The following is a 22,476-nucleotide window of genomic DNA, read 5'->3' on the forward strand; positions in this document are numbered from 1 at the left end:
TTCTTACTTTGCGTGTTTCCTTTGATCCATGTTTATTGACAATAAGTCACTGCCTATAAGCCCCCTCATGCATTTTAGTTTTGGTCATTGCTGCGAAAATAATAGAGCTTTACTTCTGATTCGACCTTCAGGAATGGCAAAAGTTATCTACCATTTTTACAGTTATAATGGAAGTCAGGCAGCTCAAGGTGGCTTATCTGTAAGTATTAATAAAGCCAACTAAAGAGGTGGTGAAAGTCCTATAACAGAAGTGAAGCAGAGAGGATAATATTAGGTCCATCAAATTGTTTTCAGAAGTAAAAATTGTCTTGTTATTCTTTACAATAAAGTACAATATAATACTGCTGGATGCTGTGCATATAGGTGGCAGTCAAATTGAGACAACATTCCATACATGGTCACTCTCAGCCTGACTAAGGTTTCTTCAGATAGAGAAGCTGTTTAGATTATTGTACTGAAGTGTTGAGATAGGATGGTTAACAATAAACATCCCACAGTCTGAAGCACCTTTTAGTGATCTCTTTAGAACAAATGTTCACAGCAGTCATATGTGTCTCTGTGTGTGATAAAATAAAAAAAAATAAGTACTTCAACTCCACAACTTTCTAACAGTCTAACCTTGTCTGTCTGCTACAGCATCTGACTCAAAAAGCATTTCAGATGCTGTAACAAATAGCACTGCATCCACATCACTTCCCTTGAGACATGAAGCTAGAAAACAGTCTTGGGGATTCAAAAGAAAGCTAATTTAAGGCTAAGTTTATGTTATGCGTAAAACCACACATTAGTACTACATATGCTAATGCAGCAGCCATGGATCAGTGGTTAGAGCAGTTGTCCTTCAATGAGATTGATTCCTGGCAGCAGTCACATGTCAGTGTCATAACGCTGAACCCCTCTTTGCCTCTAATGTGCACCCCATAGGTGTATGAACATGATTTAAAGCACTTCAGGTTAGCTTTGCAGAGGTGTGTGTGCGGGTAGATGAGGGCAGATTGTGTTGTAAAGTGCTTTGAGTAGCCTGGTTAGCCAGAAAGGTGCTGTAAGTACAGACCATTTACCATTATGCCTTTGTTAGCTTAGCAATGCCAACATCATTGCAGTCTTTAATTGTCTAAAAACTGTTGACTTGAAGGTTGTGTACTTTAATTTAGAAAAATCCCCTTTAAAATAATTGTACAGCAACCAAAGTCTGCAATATTGTGAGATTTCACGCTCAGAGTATGTGTTGTGAATGACTCTCAGCTACTGCCACATCAAATTTTAGCTCAGTATCTGTAAAATTGACTGAGTTATAGCCATTTTTGTGTTGATTAACATTGATTAGCTGTGGCGACCATCTTGAATTGGACTGACTGATTGTTACTCAGTTGGAGAGGTACATCCATTGATTACTTTCTGCAAGTTTTATTAAAATTCATCCAGTGGTTTATGAGATATTTTGGAAACAGACAGATACACTGGCACACAAAGAATCCTAAAGGCTAAACTTTACAGCATTTATAAGTTGGGCTCGATATATGTTCATATTTTCTGAAACCAGAAACCTTTTTTTTTTTTTACATTTTCTTAAAAGTGATGAATCAAGGTAAGTTTTTAAAAATGAGATTTCATTGTAGGATAAAAAAAAACAAAACATTTTTCCCACAGCGAATTACTATCGTAACTTAATAATCATACAGCAAATACGATTTCATTCGTATGCACAATGGACACTTTGGGGCAACTTTTCAATATTATTTGATAAGAGACTCGTGGGTAGCGATGCCTGAAATGATTTGGACCCTAGTGCATAGTGAGAAGATGAGGAAACTGGAGCGACTGTGGAGGGCTTTTTCTCTCTTTTCACCTTAGTCCTGGTGTTTCGGTTTCCACTGATGGAATTTCACACATTAAGAGGAAATGCTGTGGGTAGTAAGCCTGTGTTATGATTTACTGTCAACCTCTCTGTTTCCATGTGGGGAAGGGCAGATACTGCACAGTACGACCACCATTATCAGATCAGCAGCTCTGTCAGATAGCAGACAAAGTAAACTCTCTATTTCATATCCACCACCTGTAGTGGTACGAAACAAATGGAATGCAAATGCAAGTGGAAACTATTAGTAGAGAACCAGTACATCATGCTGCTATGATAATAAAAATGGCAATGTGGTCTCTGCACCAGTGTAAGACAATAGTATTTGCCTTCATTTTTAATATAACCCATTACTCTTTAGGGGGATTTTTTTTTCTCTGACAATTTAAGATTGTAAGAATTTTATTGTCTATTTATTTTGTTTTGTTTTGCGTTTTTAGTGGCAAATGATGGACAATTTCAGAACCTTTCTTTCCCCAATTTATATACCAGGATGAAAATCAGCTCATTGCATTACACTAGATTTGAAAAAAAAAGGATATATATTTACATATATATAATTGCCTAACTGTTTGAGCGAGTTTGGTTGTTAAGGCAACCCCTAAAGAAGGGAGGAGCCAAAAGAACAAGAACAATGTATAACATTCAGTAACTTAGTCTTGCGTTTACTGATCTGCATACCTGTGCTACAGTTTACTGAACGTTCTTTATGAAGGCAGTCCTAGGCATTAAATTATCTAAAAGTAATATTTTTTAGAAAAACAAATAAATGTACAATATTATGGTATAAATCTATGGTAGAAAATAATTACTCTTGTACTATTTTGTCTGGCAAATACTCCATTCTGTGAAAAATTTGTTATTTGCTGGAGAAATTCCTTTTGGGTTTGCGAGTGATGTACTGAAAAAGCATTCCTGCTGTGAAAGGCATTCCATCTATGGAACGGCATTGACCAAAGAGCATGTACTCAAATGTAGTCAAGTGGAATGATATAGAACTGCCCACAGATATGCCTGCCTTTTAATCAGCTTGGTTAACTGATCTATTCGCCAACTGGTATACCTCTAGTTAGCATCTGTGTCCTCCAATCAATATTTAGAACTACAGTTGTTAGGAATAGAGTGGAAATAGTTAAATCACAGTCCACTTATATCAGGAAAACTAGCTAAATATTGATGTTGTATATTACATGTACTTTGACTCGACCTTCAGTTCATTATAGTTCTAAGTGGTAATACCTTGCCCTCATTTCAACATTGAAACTACAGAATTGGAGCTTCAACTGAAGGAACATCTCAAGGACATATCAGCTTCTTTCAATCAGAAATAAGCAGATGAAAGCTTAAATCATCACAGCGCACGGCAGAAAAGTAAGTAACCTTTGATAAACCTGTAGGAGACATTGGTATTGATAAAAGTCGAATAGTACAGCCAAAGAATGTTAGCAGAAGGGCCTGAAATGTCATGAGCTGTTAGCCGAAACTGGCTTGAAGAGTAAATGGTCCTGGCTTTTACTGGCCATTAATTAGTTTACTTAGTATTGAATTGATTTCTTTGCAACGGGACGAGCTGAGCAATACAGACCCTAATTGAAAGTTGAATTGAGGCCATTTGCATTATTTATTTGTTTGTTGTGTCTTCTGTCTGACGGGGTGTGTTCCATCTATGTTGACTAGTGAGTTTCTGGCATTACTTCTGTGGATGCTGTCATCACTGCATAAATCCCCTTGAAGCGTGTTTTGATTCTTGTGATGCGCTTCAGTGTAAACTGAACTTTCTCAACGGCATTTGTCACTGTTACAGTCTAATTTGTGACACAATGTCATTAAGCTTATCCCTGCTTTCCTCAGATTATTTTTTTTCTATTTTATTACATAGTTTTATTGAATAGTTGAAATTTTAATTACGTTGCTCTAAATTAGGGCTGCACAATTTTAGAAGAATTGCACTTTGCAATATTATTGTTTAATATTGCATGTCAGTTGCGATAACCTACATTTTCCCCACTCCTCACTTTCTGTTCTGTCATCCCCATCATCTACACTAGGTGTGGGCATCAAGGTCAGAGTCTGTTGGAATTACCAAATATATTATTAGCATGCAAAACATGAATGCATAGTACCTGAGATATAATGGCCTATGATTTATTGCTGTCCAACCAGCCCTTTGTGATATTTATATTGCTCTTACTGATATTTCAATGGTGATAATGTTTCAACGTATTCATTGCATTTTTTACTATTCTAAGCAACATATAAAATGTGATGTGAAGAACACTCATGCAATGAAAAAAGACCACCAAAAGACAAAGATAACCATTACCAGAAAAGCAATTGAGGCAAATATTCTTGTGATTTCTAGGATTGTTTTAATTAAGTTAAAGACCTATGTGTACTGTATATGTGGCCACGTAGCAGATATTTAGGTGGTTCACAGCCAAGTAGTATTCATCACCATCATGTTACCCAGTTAAAGGTCAGAACAATTAATCTGAAAATCATTTTAAAACATTAGCAGGGCTTATTTTAGCAACCAACTACCAGCTACTTTGAATGATGATTTTTAATTACTGATAGGAGTGAAAGCAGTGGTTTTATTATACAAGACATCAAGATTGTAAGTTTCAATTTGAATAACTTAAGTATTGATTTTTTTAAAAATTCACGGTTTTGAGAATAAACAAGAACTCCAAATTACAATATTTATATAATAATGCTGCATATTTTTAATGCTATTCGAATGTGTTGTGTTGTTTGGTGTTGTCTTGATGTCAGGTTAATTCTCTTAAACTGCTTGTTCCTATTCATTGAAGCTGGGAGCTACTGCATGCCTCTAATCATCATTGGGCACCTGTGACTGTGACCTGGACAGGTCACAGTCACAGGTCAAGATAACCATTCACAATCACACTCATACCTATAGGCAATTTAGGGTCACTAATTAACCTAACATGGATATTTTATCTGATCTGTGATTCCTTAATAGCAAACTCCAAAACCCTATGTTCTTCTTCCATGAGCTTTGTTTGTAAATGTTTAAAATACTGTATATACTCACTAAAATAATGGAAATCTATAAATGAAATATATGGTTGCTGTGGTCACCTAATAATAATAAAAAAATGTTTTCAGAAAGTCTAGAAATTCTAAAGCATTCACTTGAATAGTACTCACAATTGGGTTGACACTGGGGCTGCAAAAAACAACAAAAAATGTAAAATATAATATATATTTCAAAACTTTATTGCCATCACAGTAAGAATAAACACAATGTCAATATCACAAAGAGCTGCTTGGACTGCATTAAAATATTATGTGAAATATTCTAAGTGCCATGCCGACATACTTTGTATGCTAGAGATGTATTTGTCTAATGCAATTGACTACCTGCTCTTGAAGCCCACATTCGATTCGGATGATTGTATTTGAGATGCTAAAGTAAACAGAAAGTGTTGTGAGTTCAGTGATAACAGAACAGAAAGATAGGAGTGAAAAAAGGAAGGTTTTATCACAACTGATTTCATCATATTTAGTAATAATATTCTTGCTTGTTTTTTTCATATTGTACAGCTCTGGTTGACACATAAGAGTCATTTTATTCCACATCTGCACTCATTATAAATTTTTTTGGGTCTTTGAAAAAGTTAGACAAATTTACTGAAAAGTGTGGACCGAACAATGATTGCTGACTTACCTTTTATACAAGCTTTTAAATTGGAAATATAAATTTGATTTTATGCATCTTAATCAAGTTCACCGTGTATCTAAAAATGAGTTCCAGTCATACAAAATTGCAATGTTATCCAATAATGGAGCTGCCATAGGAGGATTTTTTGAAATACAATCAGTGGTGTGTGGTTTTGCTGACCTCTTTTAATCCCTCTGTTAGTAATTTACTGAAACAACTCCTTGTATTGTATTGCTTTGCTTTTTGACAGCATATCAGTCTGTCTCGCAAAGATTAGTCATTCGAATATGTGTTAAAACTTTTAGAGGAAACCTTGTGACAGTCACCACCATGCTGCGATTAGCTGGTATAAAAGTAGCCCACCATGGTGAAAGATTTCCAAAAGTAAAAATCTATTCTTTGTGTGGCATCAGCCGCATGTGTTTAAGACCATGTGACTAAGTGGTTCCTATTGTGCGCAGCAGCGTGCCTTGTGACATGGATAGGTCATTGTTGATGCTAAGCAGATGCAGAGTGGCCATGGCTCCCGTACGGACTGAGCTCAATGAGGGTTTAGAGAATTATAATGTGGTCATGAGATGACTAAGGCTGAGGGATTAGAGCCTCTTAGATCTGAGTCTCACTTGTCCTGAATTTGAGAAAGTGGGAGCTTTAGACCACCAGGCTCTGTTGACTTTGGCTGCAGCAGCTGAATTCATTGCCTTCTTATTATTCTGAATATTTGTTTAAACATGCCTAACATCTTTGCACTATATTTTCTGTATTATGTATACAGTACAAAATGGATATGCATTATACACATGTATTATACAGTTTTCACTTTATCCGAAGATGGTAGCTGAAATCACTTTTCTTTTTTTTAACAATACCATACTGATTTTTCCTGCTTCCTTGTCATCTGGTCCCTTACATACCATAGCTATCACTTCTTGCTGGCTGTATGGTTGATAACTGCCATCAGACTATTTCTGTCTAATATTTATTTATATATATATATATATATATATATATATATATATATATATATATATATTGCATCAAAATGAACAATAATCAGTGATTGTTCCCTCTTTGTCATTAACTTTTAACCTCTTTAACTGAGAATGAAATTTCAATTTATTTAGTGTAGATGTGTATGCAAAAAGTCAAAGTCATTAGTTTCAATAACATACTTTAATTGCCAGTGTTATAAACAATCATTGCTATGCCTAATGGTTGTACCTAATGATGGCCACTCGGGTAATGTTGGAAGACCTCACTGATGTGACTTAAAGAAAATAATCAGTCTTTAGAGATTGTTATGATTTTCTGCCCATTAGTGAACCAGATCATTTGGCTCAGTTCAGGAAAAGCTCCCCTAAATGCCTCTTCAGTATGTAACACCAAATTAACGACGTGCATTTACCATGTATGTGTACATCTATAATACCAAAACTATTTAACACTGTAAGACCAAATCGTGCATTTTTGAGTGCATACAAATGTGCACACTTTCTGTTGCACTGCACTTCTCTATTTTGTAACGTTTCTGGTCTGGCAACAAACCTAATGGTTTCCATGATGTTAGCATAGTCAAGGGGAGCAATTAGCAATTTCTTCAAAGTTTTGCTAATATTCCCTTTTTTGTGCAAAAATATATGCATAAATACTTATAAAACTTATCATTTAAACTTCAATGAAATCTGTTAAGTCAATGTCATTCTGGCCATGACAAGCAGGGTCAGGAACAAATGTGTATTGTTTGTTCTTTTTTCCTGCAAACACATTGCACAAAGAAGTGCACCAGGTTTGTCATGTTTTAAACGATTCCAGGCAATCAAAGCAATTATAAGAGCACTCAAAGCAATTGTCAGAAAAAAAATATAAATACACACACACACACACACAAACATATATATATATATATTGCTGCAGGCAAAATCACTTCAAAATCACATAATGGTGTTTTTACGTTTTCCATTCCATATCACCTCTTTTTCTGCCAAAATGTCCAGGCTAAATATCCGAGCCTCTTTGTGTCTGTTTGACATTAGCACTCAGCGTGTTTTTTTATGGGGAAAATTGGTTGATCATCACCTTATGACACAGGTGGGATGAAGGGAAAAAAAATAAAAATGTTACATAACTATAGAAGCCGAATGAATATTAACTGCATAACAGGTTTTCATTTTTGTGTCAAGTGCACATGGAGATCACTGCTCGCTCAAGGCTGCTCTCTCCCAAAGCCAAAATCACACGGTGAACATTCACTCAGGAATCACTCATCTCATAATAGCAATTACATCATCCTGCATCGGGAAGCACCTGTGGTGTTAGTGGCAAAAGACAAACAAGTAAATTGAATTTTAGAGCTTTTTAAAGCCCCTGACCAAATCCTTCAATGTATGTGCTATTGGTAATGATGATATTAATATTGATTATTGTGGTATTTTAAGTATTTTAACAAGGTTTGCTTTATGCTCAGGAAGTGCGGTAATAGAATAGTTGCACATAATTACAGCACAGCACAGCACAAATGTGCTAGTGTAAAATAGGGATGCACAATTAAACACATTTGTGTCTTACACAAAATATGAAGCTTGATCAGTTGTGATACTTTTGTGCTATTTTGGCAAACTGAGCTCATTATCCATGTATATATTGTATTTCTAAAGTCATAGCAAACTGTAATTGTTTTAATTTGATCACAAAACATCTGACTCTGGCTTTCTAAACAAGTAAAAGCTGCTTGAAAACTGCCTGAAGCTGCATTATTAAATAATATGAGCATGTTTATCTGATTTAATCAAATATTTTTTGATTGGCTACACAGTGTAAATGAACCATTTAAATACAAAACAAATATTTTCAGAACAGAAATTCTGTATTGTACACCTATTTTTTAAACACCTATAATTAGGCAGCTGCTTGTGATTATGTTGTCAAATCTGTCTTACTTTATGCTACTGTTAACACATTTTTTTAACTGTCAAAATACTGTTTTACAAGCCTCCTAACATATCACATTGTTATAGTAGAGGCAAGTAGTTATTGCAGTGAACTGAACTATTATCTGCTTGAATTGATTTGCTAAAGAAGCCACATAATTTATTTTAAAACATAGACCATATTTTTTATAAAGCCCACTTTTTAAGATGATCTGTCAGAGATGCTCTACATTGAAGAAAGTAAAAATGAGATTTAGACAGAAGAATCTATTAAAAATGTAATTTTTAGGCATTTCAAATGGTGGCTTCATGGCATGGAAAATGGAAAAACTAATGAGGTGTAAAGCCCTTTTTTTTCTTTTTATGGTGACTTTAGGAGCATATTAAAACACATTTTTTTAATAGCAGAGTGCTTGTTTCAAAAGAGATTTAACTTTATTTTATCTCCTTTTCTATGGTTGAAATATCTCTAACTAGTTGTTAAACACTGATTATTTCAACACAGTCTTATATTACACAGACTATTTCATATCAACTCTGACTGCCAGTTGCAGTTCAACTTGTGAGGATTTATAGCTAGAATTAGACCAACAGTACAGAGCATGAGTCACAGTGTCCTACAAAAAACTCTCATTCTTTCACTGATCAGTACCTTATGGTAATCGGTTAATGAATTGACTCTGTATCTATGAACTGCAGGTGGGATACGCAGATAAACACATAAGATAGAGAGATAAGGGTCTAACACCAGCTGCTTCTCTGGGCGTTTAGCCTGATCTCTTTCTGTCTTCTATTTGAATGTGATTTCTAGCTTGATGTTACTGTTCTGCCCCGTCTTTTATCCAGCACTAATCACTGCCATTAATAGAGCACTCGGCCATCATTGGTAAAAATAATTGCCTCCCTCAGTAGGTATAGATCTGCACTTTCCCACCTAATTATAAAATTAACAGCCCCTTTTTGGTTTGATTAGTTTGTTGGCTTTCTGTGGATTTTCTAGATGAGCTGTGCATGTGTGAGTCATGGAGCGATCTGACCTAAAGTGGTATCAGGTGGATTTACCTTGCATAGCTTTGAGTTACACACTAGAGTTGAACTGATGGTGTTGTGTTGCCGTATTACGTGTTTGACTCTGTGGTTGCTGCCAAGCTGGGATCCTCTTGCAGTCTCAGTCTCATGACAAAGAGGTGATTCACTGTAAGGCAACTTGGTCACATACTCGAAAGCTGTGTTTCCATAACTTTCTACTTTTAGATTTCCCATTTCATGCACATAAGATGCCCTCAGTAATAGGTGGCTGTGGTTCAGTTGCTAAAGCATTGTTGTTCACATTGAAGTGTTCTTGAGCACTGAACCTCAAACAGTAAGATCACCACTGTAGCGTGCAGCAATTGGTGTTTGAGTGTGAGGCTTAATGGGATGCAAATTGTAAAGCAGCAGATAAATGCACCTGTATGCCGTTTCCATACCCAAGTTAGATCTAAGCTGTAACTTTGTGTTTGTGGCTAGGTTAAATTTTGTATGCCATTAAACTGAAAAAAAACATTTATTACCTTTAAATAAGATTCCCAATCACTGTCCTGGTAACCATTTATCTGTTCGATTCCGGTCCTGTAGAAATGCCAAGGCTCAGAGTTTTTTCTAATTTCTAAAATGATTCAAGTTTTAATACTCAAGTATGTTTAAAATGATTATATATATATGTAACATGCAAATTAAGTCACAGTTGATTCACATTTATTGGTGAAAAAATTTAGTTTCTACAGTCTTGATCCTTTAATGTCACATAGTTCAACACCAGCCTTTAAACTCTGCTTTACTGTAGTGCATAAACTCAAAAATAAGGGAACGGATTGTGTGAGTGGAAAATCACACAATCACATTTTTCACATTATATCAGGTAATTTTGCTTTATTACCTCTGGACCATGCTGTGCTTCAGCTGTGATTAAATGTGTAGTTACATATTTAACAGATACTTTTATGACCTACCCAAAAACCCTACAGTCTTACTGCAGCTATTAAAAATAAATAAATAAATAAAAATTACATCAGCGTCTCTACTAAGCAGCTGTATACATCAATGAAACATCATCGCTACCCTGACTCAATGATCCCTGTTGAAGATGCTCATTTTATGCCTGGTATTCTTAAGAGCCGACTGTTTAATGTAAAGAAAGAAAGAAAAAAAATGGCAAAATGGTTCATAAATCCCATAACGCTATTTTATTCAATTTTCATACTATAGTAACACTGTGTTAAATGTTCAGTTGCTTCAAGGGGAATTTCTAGACTTCTGGTAGGTTATTTAATTTTAAAGTTGTCTTAATGCTGTGTGAAAGATTAACATTGTATATTTTTATTTTTTTTTGTTGTTAAACTGACTTTGTTATAGCCATTTTTCTTTTGGCTAATATTGGTTGGCTGTGGTGGCCATGTTGAACTAGATTGACTCCAAAAGTTAACTCGTGGTAGATATGCATCCAGTGACTGCTTTCTGAAAGTTTCCTTAAGATGCACCCAACAGTTCATTAAAAATTTAGCTAACAGTGAAATAGGGTTGACTCCAACAATAATGCAAAAATTTTGAGCAAAGACCTCACCCAATAAGTGAGTGTGTAGTGTGTTATTAGTAATTTTCAGCTATAACTACACCACATTTTAACACAACCGCTGTAAAACTGATTGAAAAGGTAATCAGTTGTAGATGTCGATCCAATAATGTGCACACACTCACACACACACACACACACAAAACATGATCTAAAACATTATCCTCCACTTTCATCCTCCTGCGGTAGGTGATAATAACTGTAGCATGAATGTTTTTTTTTTAGATTTTAAACCTTCACTGACATTTGTTTGGTATTAAATGTAACTCCTACTTTCAAAAGACCAAACTTTAATCTTTAAGTATACTTATGTTAGTGGTTCCTAAATGTTTGATTAAAATGTTGACTTCTGATTTTAGAACATCTCATCAACTGAAGCAGGAGGGAAAAAAAAAGAGTTGTAGTCTTTTTTCTAACCTTGCAATCTGTAAATATGATTGCTTCATTTGCCTCTTCAAACATTATTTTAATCATCATCTTTTCTTCGTAGTTCAGTCCTCTTCCATCTTTACTAAAATGATAAAATAGATGAGATATTATATTGATATAGGATGTTTGTATTTTACAGAAACGCTCAACGTGAAGGTAGTGATGACTGATTTACTTTGGAATGATTCGCACCAGAGCAAATAGGAACTTCACTGTTGTTCTTAGAGTGCCATCAAAACATTTGCTACCAAAAAGGATGATTTGTAAACCAATATGTGACTCACAAAACAACTACTCAACTGAATAAGGGATCTATTTTGATTTCATCTTTCAATCAGCAACCTTGAGCTTTCCTGCTCATGAAATCTGCAGGAGAATTGTTATTAGCCAATGTAAATGGCGTACAGTGTTCCCATGTCAACCAGGAGAAGATTTGCAGCAAGCTGCGGGAAGCAATGACTTCTCTCTTCAGGGTGGCTGGTTGTTGAGGTCTGAGTTTTTCTCTTGTGAAAGGGATCAAAGCAATCATAGTCGGCCCTCTTAAGAAAGATAGATGTACAAATGTGAGGAATCAAATCTGCTTCAAAAAGGGAGCACCACTGGGAACCCAAGAGATGAGAGGGCAGTGAGTGAATAGGAAACCAGTGTGAAATCACCCTTGTTGTTGCTCTATAAGAGAACAGAATGTAGCAGACTCCTGCTGTTCATAGAGTTTTCATGCAAGATGTTGGAGCAGTATGAAATGTGTTTGGGTGCGTGTTCGAAAAGATTGAGAGGAAAGTAAGACACAATGTTGCAATGAATCCTTGAAATATCCAATTAGGGACATTTCCACACAGGGTTCAGTGACGTAGTCAAAGAGTAAAGCCTTGTTGTTTTCAAACAGAGCTCGGAAACATAGAATGAAACCACAATTTATCTGAATATTTTCTATTAAAGTATTGATGAAAGTACTGCCAATAAAAAGAATTGCATTTTAACTACTGCCATGCAGCGTTAGAAGATATCACTTGTTTGTTTACCACCTCTGCCCTAAAATACTGCTATAATTCAACTGAAATGTAAATAAATCCATGTTTAAATAGGTTTGCTGTTTCTGTCATCAGACAGCACATCAAGTCAAAAATAGTAACTGGAATAATGCTGCTTAGATATACACATCAACCAGCCGTCACTGCTTTCTGCAAATGCAAGCTTGTCTGAATGTATGATGTCATCTAGTGAAATAGTATGACTTTTTTTATTTGTTTTACAGCCTTTTGCCACATTCCCATTGAAATTAATTGGCAACACTATCTATCATTATGTTATTGGCGAAGGAGTTCTTTAGCATGAGTTGAAACAAAAGTGCTGTTCTAAGAGAGAAGGCTCTTTCCTCTGAAGAATATAGTGTATTGTATCTGATTGAAAGTAAAGACTGATATTCATTCCTAGATCCATTACTAATTATTTAAAAGCTGTAAATGTGTTTTTGCAACAGCCAGAATTGGTAGACTAGATCTTTAAAACATTTCAAAATGAAACTGCCCAATAAAATTTAATGGTGCATCTCAAAGAAGTCAGAACAATGAAAATAAGCCTGTGTATGAAAAGGAATAGGCAATTCATTATAACTTTGAGTGCATGTGGATGACAGTTGCTGCTTTACATGCTTTTGTTCTTATCTGTTTAATGTTTTGTGTCTGTGTGTGTTGGTATACATCCAGTATTTATGTCAATGCAAAATCAGTCATCAACAGATATTTTGAGATTTTGTGGACTGTGCTCAGAAATGATACCCCAGACAGGGTTTAGCCTTCATGTGTTAAAATGACTGAAGCAATGTGGAGCAAAATCACCATTCCAAATGAAGAAATGCCAATGATGTGAGTCAGATCTTTGATATTGTCAAACGAGCTTTGATAAGAAGGCGTTCATGCTTTTGAGCTGCCTCTCATTGCCCTTAGAATGTGCTATGAAAGCTGATTTCACAGCTTATTGCCAGCTCTCAGGAAAAAAAAAAAACATTGTAAGGAAGGTGTGACATCAAAAAAAGCACAGACAGATACAACCCCTCTGTTCCTCATCAATTAGCCTTCTTCAATAGTGCAGAGCGGCAGCTGTCTGTTATGAAACTTTGTTTGTGTTGCACAACAAGGCTCCGTCTGCTTGTTATGCTCTTTTCAGCCTCAACAGGTATACTTGCTTTAAATGAGGTTTGTCTGTGCGGTCCATTATAATGTATGGAGCTAACATATCAACAGAGATGCATTTTGTGGCTGTGGTCAGACAGTGTTGTGACATTGGACAGCAAGGTGCTATGCATCTGTTTTTGTCCTGCAGTTCCATTGATTTAAACCACTGTTTTTAATTTCTTCTGGTCTGTTTAAAATATTCTGCCTCAGTTCACTCAGATGCAGTGAATTGAACAGGAATGTAGGTTGCGATCAGTTACAAGAAAATGTGCTGTAAATGATTATTTGTCAGCTGGAAAATAAAAGTTTAGAAGCGAGCTTCTAATACTCTTTTTTTTTTTTGCTTGCTTTTTCTTACTATTTAGTTTTGTTGCCACTCATTGCTCTTACATTAGCTCTTATGCACAGCGATCGACTTTGCTAATTAACCAGGCTTTTCTCACCTTTTCTATGTGGATTTACTTTGAAAAATACAGTGTGAAATGCTCTGAGGTGACTTTTGTTGAAAATTAGTGCCATCTAAATAAACATATATTAAAATGAATTTTGAATGAGGATACATAGGGGTATGCAACTGCTAGTTGCTCTGAATCCTCCCAAGATAAAAATTAGGAAAGGTTGTGTCTGAAATGGATGCACAAAGTGATTATAATGGGAGCTGATTTTTTATATTGGTTGCCGTGAGTTTTTAATACGTTTTTCAACTCGTGGAATGAAGCACAAATGAGAGAATCACTTCAGTTTATATTCAATGGAAGTTTGACAAATTCAATTTTGACTGTTTTCCTGAGTAGTATCATAATTAACTTTCAATTCACACAAAATATCAAGTGAAATTTTAAACATGTGCAAAACTGGACAAGCAGATGCATTTGGTTTTACAGAAATACACTGACCTAATGAAAATGCTTCAGTTTGTCTGCATGAGTGTTGGTCACAGCTGTGCATGCAAGAAGCCTTGACCACTTGCTGAAGCACAAATAGTCATTTCCCCCCCCCCCTTTTTTGTTTTGTTTTCATCCAGGTGGGCTGGCAATAAGGCTTGACAGAAGATGCAACGGGGGTGGTGGCTTGTCAGATGGCTGGGGACAGGAATGGCAATCCTTTCTTTGCTCACCTACAGCTGGGGCCAGAACACAGAAGGTATGAGCAGCCATCACACTCAGGTCTGTTCGTTATCAAACCCAGGACTGCATAGAGGGAACATCAAATTTGCGAGATGCTTTTTTTTTTTTCTCTCTCTGTATATCATTTGGATGCTTTTTTTTAATCTGTGCCAACTAAGTGGATTTATAGAAGTTTGTTTTGAGTTCAACAATTTTTATTTATTGATTTATTTTACAAATGACCAGGACACTCAAGTAAGCTTCCAACACTGTTCCCAGTTCCACAGTACAGATAATGTTGCTTTTCACAATTCTACCCTCCCATTTAAAGTTAGAAGTCATTATTTAAAGAAAGGATTTAAATTCAACTTTCTCCCTACACAGTTCACTGATCAAACTAAGAGGATTCCCCTTGTAGTTCAGAAGTTCCCACATTAGAGTGAGAATCGCAGCATCCGCAGTCACAACTCAGTGACTCTGTAGCAGGTGCCGGTTAAAAGTGAATTCCAGCTGCATGAGATTGGCAGGTCTTTTAACCATGGGGACGGCAGAATGCTCCACACACACTTAGAGATATGTTTGAGTACCTGACTGAATGGCAAAATTTTGATTTATGTTATTTTAAGATGTGCTCACAAAGTCTACCAACTTCCTTCCTATTTTGCTTCCTTCATTCTTTCCTTCCTTCCAATTCATAAACATCTCCTTAAGATGTTTATGAATTGAGGTTTGTTTTAAATCTCCTACAGCTCTTGGACAAGATTTACTTGGCTAAATTTGTTGGGTTTTTTTAAAGAAAATTGGCAGTATATACAGAACGTTTATGATGTTTCATAAAAGCAGGACTCCCTTTTTGGGGGTGGAGGGGTGAACCGCAATGTGGTCACCAGTTGGTTGATTTATTTTCTACATTTTTCCTCTTGAGGTCTAACTGGGATGCAACTGTTGGACATTAGTTGGAGACATAAGACTGTGAGAAAATAGGCAAACTTTCAGTTGCAGTCTTACTGAATTTTGAGTGTGCTGAGTATTTTGAGAGCCCCAATTTTTTTTCATGTGCACAGCTTGCAGAACTTTATTCTAGGCAGGGAACATGTTATTTTGTTTCCCACCTCATGTGCGGATATCAAAATACAGATTTAGCACTCTAGAATTCAAAAACAAGATTGACATAGGTTTAAGATGCCCGTGACAACTCTGCGTCCTATGTGAGGAAAGTGAAAATCCCAGCGATAATTTTGAGACATTTTGTAGATTCTTTTGCAAATGCTCTTCACTGACCAATCTCCAATAGTTGTAACCCAATGGGATACTGGCATTGCTTCTGACAGCATCTATAAATGTTTTTTTACATTGATGGAACAAATAAATCAATACATAGCAGCAATGGAAGTCAATAATATTTTCATTAAAAATGATAGATAATTTCTTTCACAGCTTTAGTTTGTGTGGGAAAATATTCTATTTATTGTAAGTACCTGATGGTATTGCTTGACATGCAGGCTTATTCTCTGCTTCAGAGAATGTTTGTTTTCTTGAGCAAATGTTCTCTGTTAGCTCTCCTCTGTCTTTCTAATTCTTACTCATTGCAATTTAAGAACGAGAGCTTGGTTATCTCAGTGGAAAATGAGAAGTGTGTCTTGTACTATTCACAATGTTTATCTATGATGTAATTTTACTTTTCTGGTCACTGGTACAAGATTTTGAATATTTAAAGCCACCCATTCTAACATTTTTCTTGCGGCTTGCAGACATTTCTCAGTGTCTTTATCCAGTCATGTCGCAATTAAAAATATATGTGTAACAGTGTAACAAGAATGAATTTAATTTGAATTATACATAATTTGTGTTCAGTGTGAGTTACACAAAGAGGTGAGTTTGTGGTATATCTGGTCTAACCAAGCAGAGAATTGACCGTTCATAAAAACTTGATAAAAATGTGTCCTGAATTAATATATTGTTAGAATATAATTGGAACAGGTGGTGTCACTCAGTAAGCAATATTGATGCAATCTATAATATAAATACAATAAAAAAAGAAACATCTAATGAAAGTAATTACATTTACACAGTATATGTCAACTTGAAGGTGTTTTTTTATTTGCTGAACTAAAAATAATACAGACAATTTAAAGTTAATGTGTCTAGATCACAAAGTACACCAAACAGGATTCTTATGCTAATAGTTATACTTTTTTAGACTTGCACTTTTTTAATTTTGCACCAAATGTGTGATTATTGTTATACACTTAGTGAAAGTGCATACTGTTATTAAATTAGGAAAATAATAACTTTCTTTTCTGTCTAATTTTCATGCCTGCATTTTTGTTTACATTTGACATCCCCCTGTAATCTTGTCATTTTATTTAACTGATTATGATTATGGCTGCAGCTTCTAATTTGACTGCTTACAAACAGAAATAATTATGACCTGATTGGATCTGAGTGTGCCAGCAAACGACATCCTAATGTCATAGTTGGGCTAGGGAGTTGGAGTATATTTGAGAGTGGTTGTCATGCTTTTTGACCCATTTGCCCCTCATTGTCACCCACAGATGATTTCCATTATAGCAGGGATTTTCCCTTCCCACAGCACTTCTCTCCTCATCTTTTCTTTCATAAATTCTGCTACTGTACCTAATTTAGGACACCCTTTTTGCTTTTTGAACCACGCTCCTGGTTGATTTCTGCCTAGCAAAATAAAACAATAACTAATTGCCAGAATTTTTGTTTTTTTTTAATATTTTTAGAATTGTATCCATCGGCAGAACCAAAAATATTAAAAATAGTCTCAAGTTAAGAAAGACAAAAAAGATAATCATACACTGGCCTCTTCTGTGTCTGATTTTTTCTGTTTCACCATTCATTCAGTGTCATGTCATTTGGTTTTATTCCTCAATTTGATTGCAGCTTCCAGTTTCTATTAATAATCTTTTTTTCTGTATATCATACTTTTATATTCTCCTAACCTGGAGCATTTGGTTTTGACCCTGCTGTAACTCTACTGAAGGCTCTTTAGTATTTATCGGCAGAGACAAATGTTTAACTGCACATATGTGTGTAAATCTTGCACTGCACTTCTAAGTGTCCATCAGTTCTTGTGTGAGTGCGCTGTAGCATTTAATAAAGGTTAATGAAAGGTTAAATTCCACTCCAAAGCACAGCAGACAGATAGTGTCTGCCCATACTTCCAACTCTTTCCCATTCACATTTCCAGATGTCTAAATGTGTGTAACACACAACCGTGCTCTGTCGTGATGGTGCGTAGAAAAAGGTGCTTTTGTTAATATGGCTGTGGACAGTTTCACTATCAACCTTCCTTATTTTCTCATTCTTTCTGCATCCCTCTGCCTGTGACATGCATGCTCCTTCCTTTCCCATCTGCACATCCACTCTGACCCACAATTGTTTGTCTATTTTTGGGCTCGTCTGATTAGGGGCCAGATGTGCAGACCGTGTCTGGCAGCAGCAGAGGTCTGTGGCGTGGGGGAGTCGTGGAGGGAGAGAGAGTGGGAGGTGGAGGGGTTTTAATCTGTTCACCACTAGGCTGTAATCACGCTCTGGGCTTCATAAGGTGGGCGGGGGGCACTCTTTGTAAGGCTGGGGCTCGAGCTGCCTGCAGTGTGTACCAACAGGCCCATCTTGGAGCACAGTGTGTCAGCATGTGTGTGCTGAACTGTGCACTTGGAGTGTGATTGCAGCTTTTGCCCTGCTGTCTGTGTGGTTAACCTTAAAAAAAGTGTCAAAGAGGGCAGGGCAATGAGGGTCAGTCTTAAGTGAAGACAAGTATGCCCAAGATAACACATTAGTGAAGAATACCCTCTGTCCTCCATTATATGCCACCAGTAACTTACACAATACTGCTGGCATAAATTTCTCATTTACACCACTTTCTCTTTGGTAGCTGCAGCAGCTGCACATTCCTACCTTCTTCTGGTCACCATGTATTTTTTTTTTCCATGTCATACTATAAACACAGTTTGCATCACTTGTGACCGATAAAAATGAGAGCATGTGGACAATTAAAGCAAGAGGTCCCACAGAGAGTCCCACTTAACATTTTGTTAAAAAAATGAAGAAATTTTTTGAGAGTCTGAATCAGTGATTGTATTCTATACTCCCAGAGCAGAAATAATGCAAAAAAGTACACAACACAGCCTATCTTCATTGCAATTTAACTGCTATTTTTACATTCTCTAAATGATGAATTTAAAAATAAGTCTTTATGCTTTTATTTTCCTTGACCACAAAAAGGAGCTGAGTCAGAGAATTCCAGCTATTGTTTTAGCAGAGGGTGAGTTTCCGCATTACTTCATTAGGCTGACTTCCAACCAGCTGCGTGGTGTGTACATGTGCATATTCACTGCAGAAATACAGCAACACAGCATTCTGTTTTCTGTGTATTCAGAGTTGGCCTTTTCTGTTGCAACACGTCTGAACATCTACTACCTGCAATATTTTTACAGCTGTGGATTGGTGGTGGAATAGTTATGTTGGGGGTTTGATTTCCAATGTTGCAGTATGCCCAGGTGTCCATTTGTCAAGACATTGTACTACCAATTGCATTCAGTTTATTAAGTTTTTACTGAGATTTCAAAGCATTTCATGTAGTAGACGCAAAAGATCAACAAAAGTTCTGTTTAAATATGTTTCAGTAAATGGGTCACATGCAATTGCCAAACTTAAGAAAAATTCATCACCATATTTGTGATGTAATAGTATCATTTTCATTAATTGTGGCATACTTTAAATGATAAAAGACTGTGCAGTTTGAACCTCTGGCTACAGCCCTGTTTAATATTAAACAGCCCTATCTATCTGTCATAAGTCATAACATGGTGTGAGATATAGCAGAAGCACAGAAGATGTACTACAGAGTACAAGTATATAAATATATTAACTTGGCAAGACTGATTAAGAGATTCTGGGCTGACAATAACCAAGTATTAAAGCAATTTCACTGTTGCACTGAAATTTACAGTTGGAACAAAATACTTTTGCTTGAAGTGTGATGCTCTCCCAAATTCTGGCTTGTCAAATACACGTTGAGGCTTCAGAAAATTAATAAGCCCCAAAAAAAAATACTATTAGTATAAGTGGAATTTGAGATTTTAGACCGCAGATGTTGATAGAAAATTCAGTTCAGCCTATTTCCAAAATCTTGAAGTGTATAGAAACGTATAAATACATTAGCGGATTGCGACAAACCAATTTCAAGGGTAATAGCAGAGGCTCCTGCAAAGTTATTGTTTAAAACAAACATATTTTAACCACAAAGTGCTTTTTGCATTCGTAAAGTATATCTTTAGTACAAACTACACTGTAGTGCAAATGACAACTTGCAGATTTGTATGAGTATGTTAATGGAATATACCCTTCTTCTAACTTTTTGCATATAACTGTGATAAGATTCAGAGCTTTTACCTGACCTACATTGTTGTTGCCTCATTTTATTGATGCACTTGGGAGTTCATGATAATAAAGTGACTGTTTGCATTGATCAGCATAATTTGGAACAAAAGAGTGTTTACACAATATAATTATATTAACTACTCAATAGGACCTAAGCGGTAATGAGCAGCTTCCAGATCTAATTTATGTAGTCCTTCTATAATATATAGACTGCTTGTGGTTTTTGAACCTGCTGCTTGCCTTTAAGCATTTATTGGGCAGCTTATGCCTCTAGCCTGCAGCCCTTTGCCAGACCCTCGGCAAACCTCTCTGCCTCAGTGGAAATGGATTCATGCAAAATAAACTCCTTTAATTCAACTGGGAAATCAAAATAGAGTCCATGTTTGCTTTGTCTCCTCTGTTCTCGTCTGCCGTCTTCAGGGATCAGTCATTTCTAACCTTCAACCTTGAAGTTTTTTTAGTGAATTTGGGTCGAACCAGAGGTCAGCAGATATTGACATTATTCCTTCAGGTGGACCACTGGTGCACTGCCTGAATTGAGAAGAATTGTCAAGATCTTTTTTTTTTTCTCTCCTTGCCAGCATAACTTTCTGTTTGCCTTTTTTTATCATCACTAGGGGCTGATATTTATGTAAAAGGGCAGAAGCATTTATGATTGCATATGAACATACAGTAGGGGACATTTTATGACAGGAGGATCCAGCTAAAGGATGAGAAATGAGTTCTGACTTTTCTCTTCATTGCTTTTGCCCTTTTTCACAAAAACTTTGCATCTTTATTTTTTAGCTTTTTCTTTGTCAGGCTTTAATAACTATCCATTTCAAGAGACTGCGAGTGTGTTTTATTGCAGTTCGTAAAATGATTTGCATTTTCTAGTTATCTAAAAAAAAGGGGCTTTGTTATAGGAGCTGGCAGGTTTCTTGTAAATGTCTACCATATTGATTGAGACTGTGCTGCCCTCTAGACCGCATTGCTTGTTCAGTTAGATGTCCTTAAAAGTCATTTTTTTTGAGATCTCCACTCCTGGGCAACAGCAGTTTGATTTATTGGTTGCTAAGAAGGTGCTTTTACAGAAGAAGCCACAGGAAAGCCCAGAGACTTGAGTCAAGCGGCAGGTAAAAATGCCTTTTTGTACCAAATGTCAGTGAGCAGACTTCATCTCATCACAGCCTTCTTGCTTTGGCAAAGTTGCAGCTGATGACTTGCCTTGTGAAGACTTAAATTGCTTCTGAGGTTATTTGAATACTCTCATATGAAAATCACTACAAAAAAGCTGAAGTATGAATGAATGTGAAAATCAAGCATTTATTGTGTTTTGTTCGACTACTGAATGGAGGTTTTTACTTTTTATTAATACATATGCATAATTTTTAGTCTGAATGTTGGTTCCAAGTGTCAAAATTATTCTTAGTACTAACTTCGCTAATCATTGTGGCTAATAATGTAAAACAATACTTAAGTTAAAATATTGCTTTTAAAGCAGCATTTTAAAGAAGACAAAAAATGAAGCAGATGTTGAACAGGCATCTAAACTCCTGACAGGAATATAAATATACAAAATAGGCAAAAGCATTCACAGACTGAGCTGCAACCATCCTGATTCATAGTAAATAAAGCGGGACAGTTAATCAAATTGAGAACATTTTTCATGACCGTTGCGTTCCACAGTAAACAAACATGATCATGAGATGTTAAAAATGTATGCATCCCTCATATAATTTACTTTAAAGCCATCACTGTGAAGCACAAGATTACAGAAAAGTATTTGTTGTACTCTTTATTCATATTTTCTATTATTTTATTTTGCTCAACTTGTTTTTTAAAATATATTATATCAAATTATCAGCAAACAATTTTCATAAACTGCTCTTTAATAAAAAAATATTTTGGAACATACTTGTATATTACCCATCTACTTGTTCATTAGTATAATATAAACAGAGGAAGTGATCTTGCTTTGATTTTTAAGGTCAACATTACAGGGCAAATGGCACAGGGCTTACGTCTGATGTTTATACCGCAGTGACATTTGAGGATTTCAGAACACCCTGGCAATCAAGCACAAACATTGCAGTTTTTCAAAACTGCACCATTACAACTGAAACATGTTCATTCCATTCATAAAACACAGCCATCAAGAATAAATAAACCAGACTGGCTGTTGCTCAGACTGAACACCTACCACTTGGCTTGAGTTACTGTAAAGTAGATTTAGGTATATACCCAGTCAAACTCATCATGAGAGAATGATGACTTCACATGCACGTTTTA

General features: G+C 35.9%; 1 protein-coding gene across 7 annotated transcripts in view; it reads left to right on the forward strand.

The window, feature by feature from the left end:
* LOC108244521 (protocadherin-15) overlaps positions 1-22,476 on the forward strand; it is a 189,349-nt gene that overhangs the window by 39,486 nt on the left and 127,387 nt on the right. For all 7 annotated transcript variants that reach the window (XM_037973638.1, XM_037973639.1, XM_017430798.3 and 4 more), the window contains exon 2: positions 14,712-14,830. In XM_037973638.1, the coding sequence (XP_037829566.1) occupies positions 14,740-14,830 (91 nt within the window). In that variant the 5' untranslated portion in view covers positions 14,712-14,739. The remainder of the gene's footprint in view (positions 1-14,711; positions 14,831-22,476) is intronic.

Source organism: Kryptolebias marmoratus, linkage group LG22, assembly GCF_001649575.2.
Source record: "Kryptolebias marmoratus isolate JLee-2015 linkage group LG22, ASM164957v2, whole genome shotgun sequence".
Taxonomy (NCBI): Eukaryota; Metazoa; Chordata; class Actinopteri; order Cyprinodontiformes; family Rivulidae; genus Kryptolebias; species Kryptolebias marmoratus.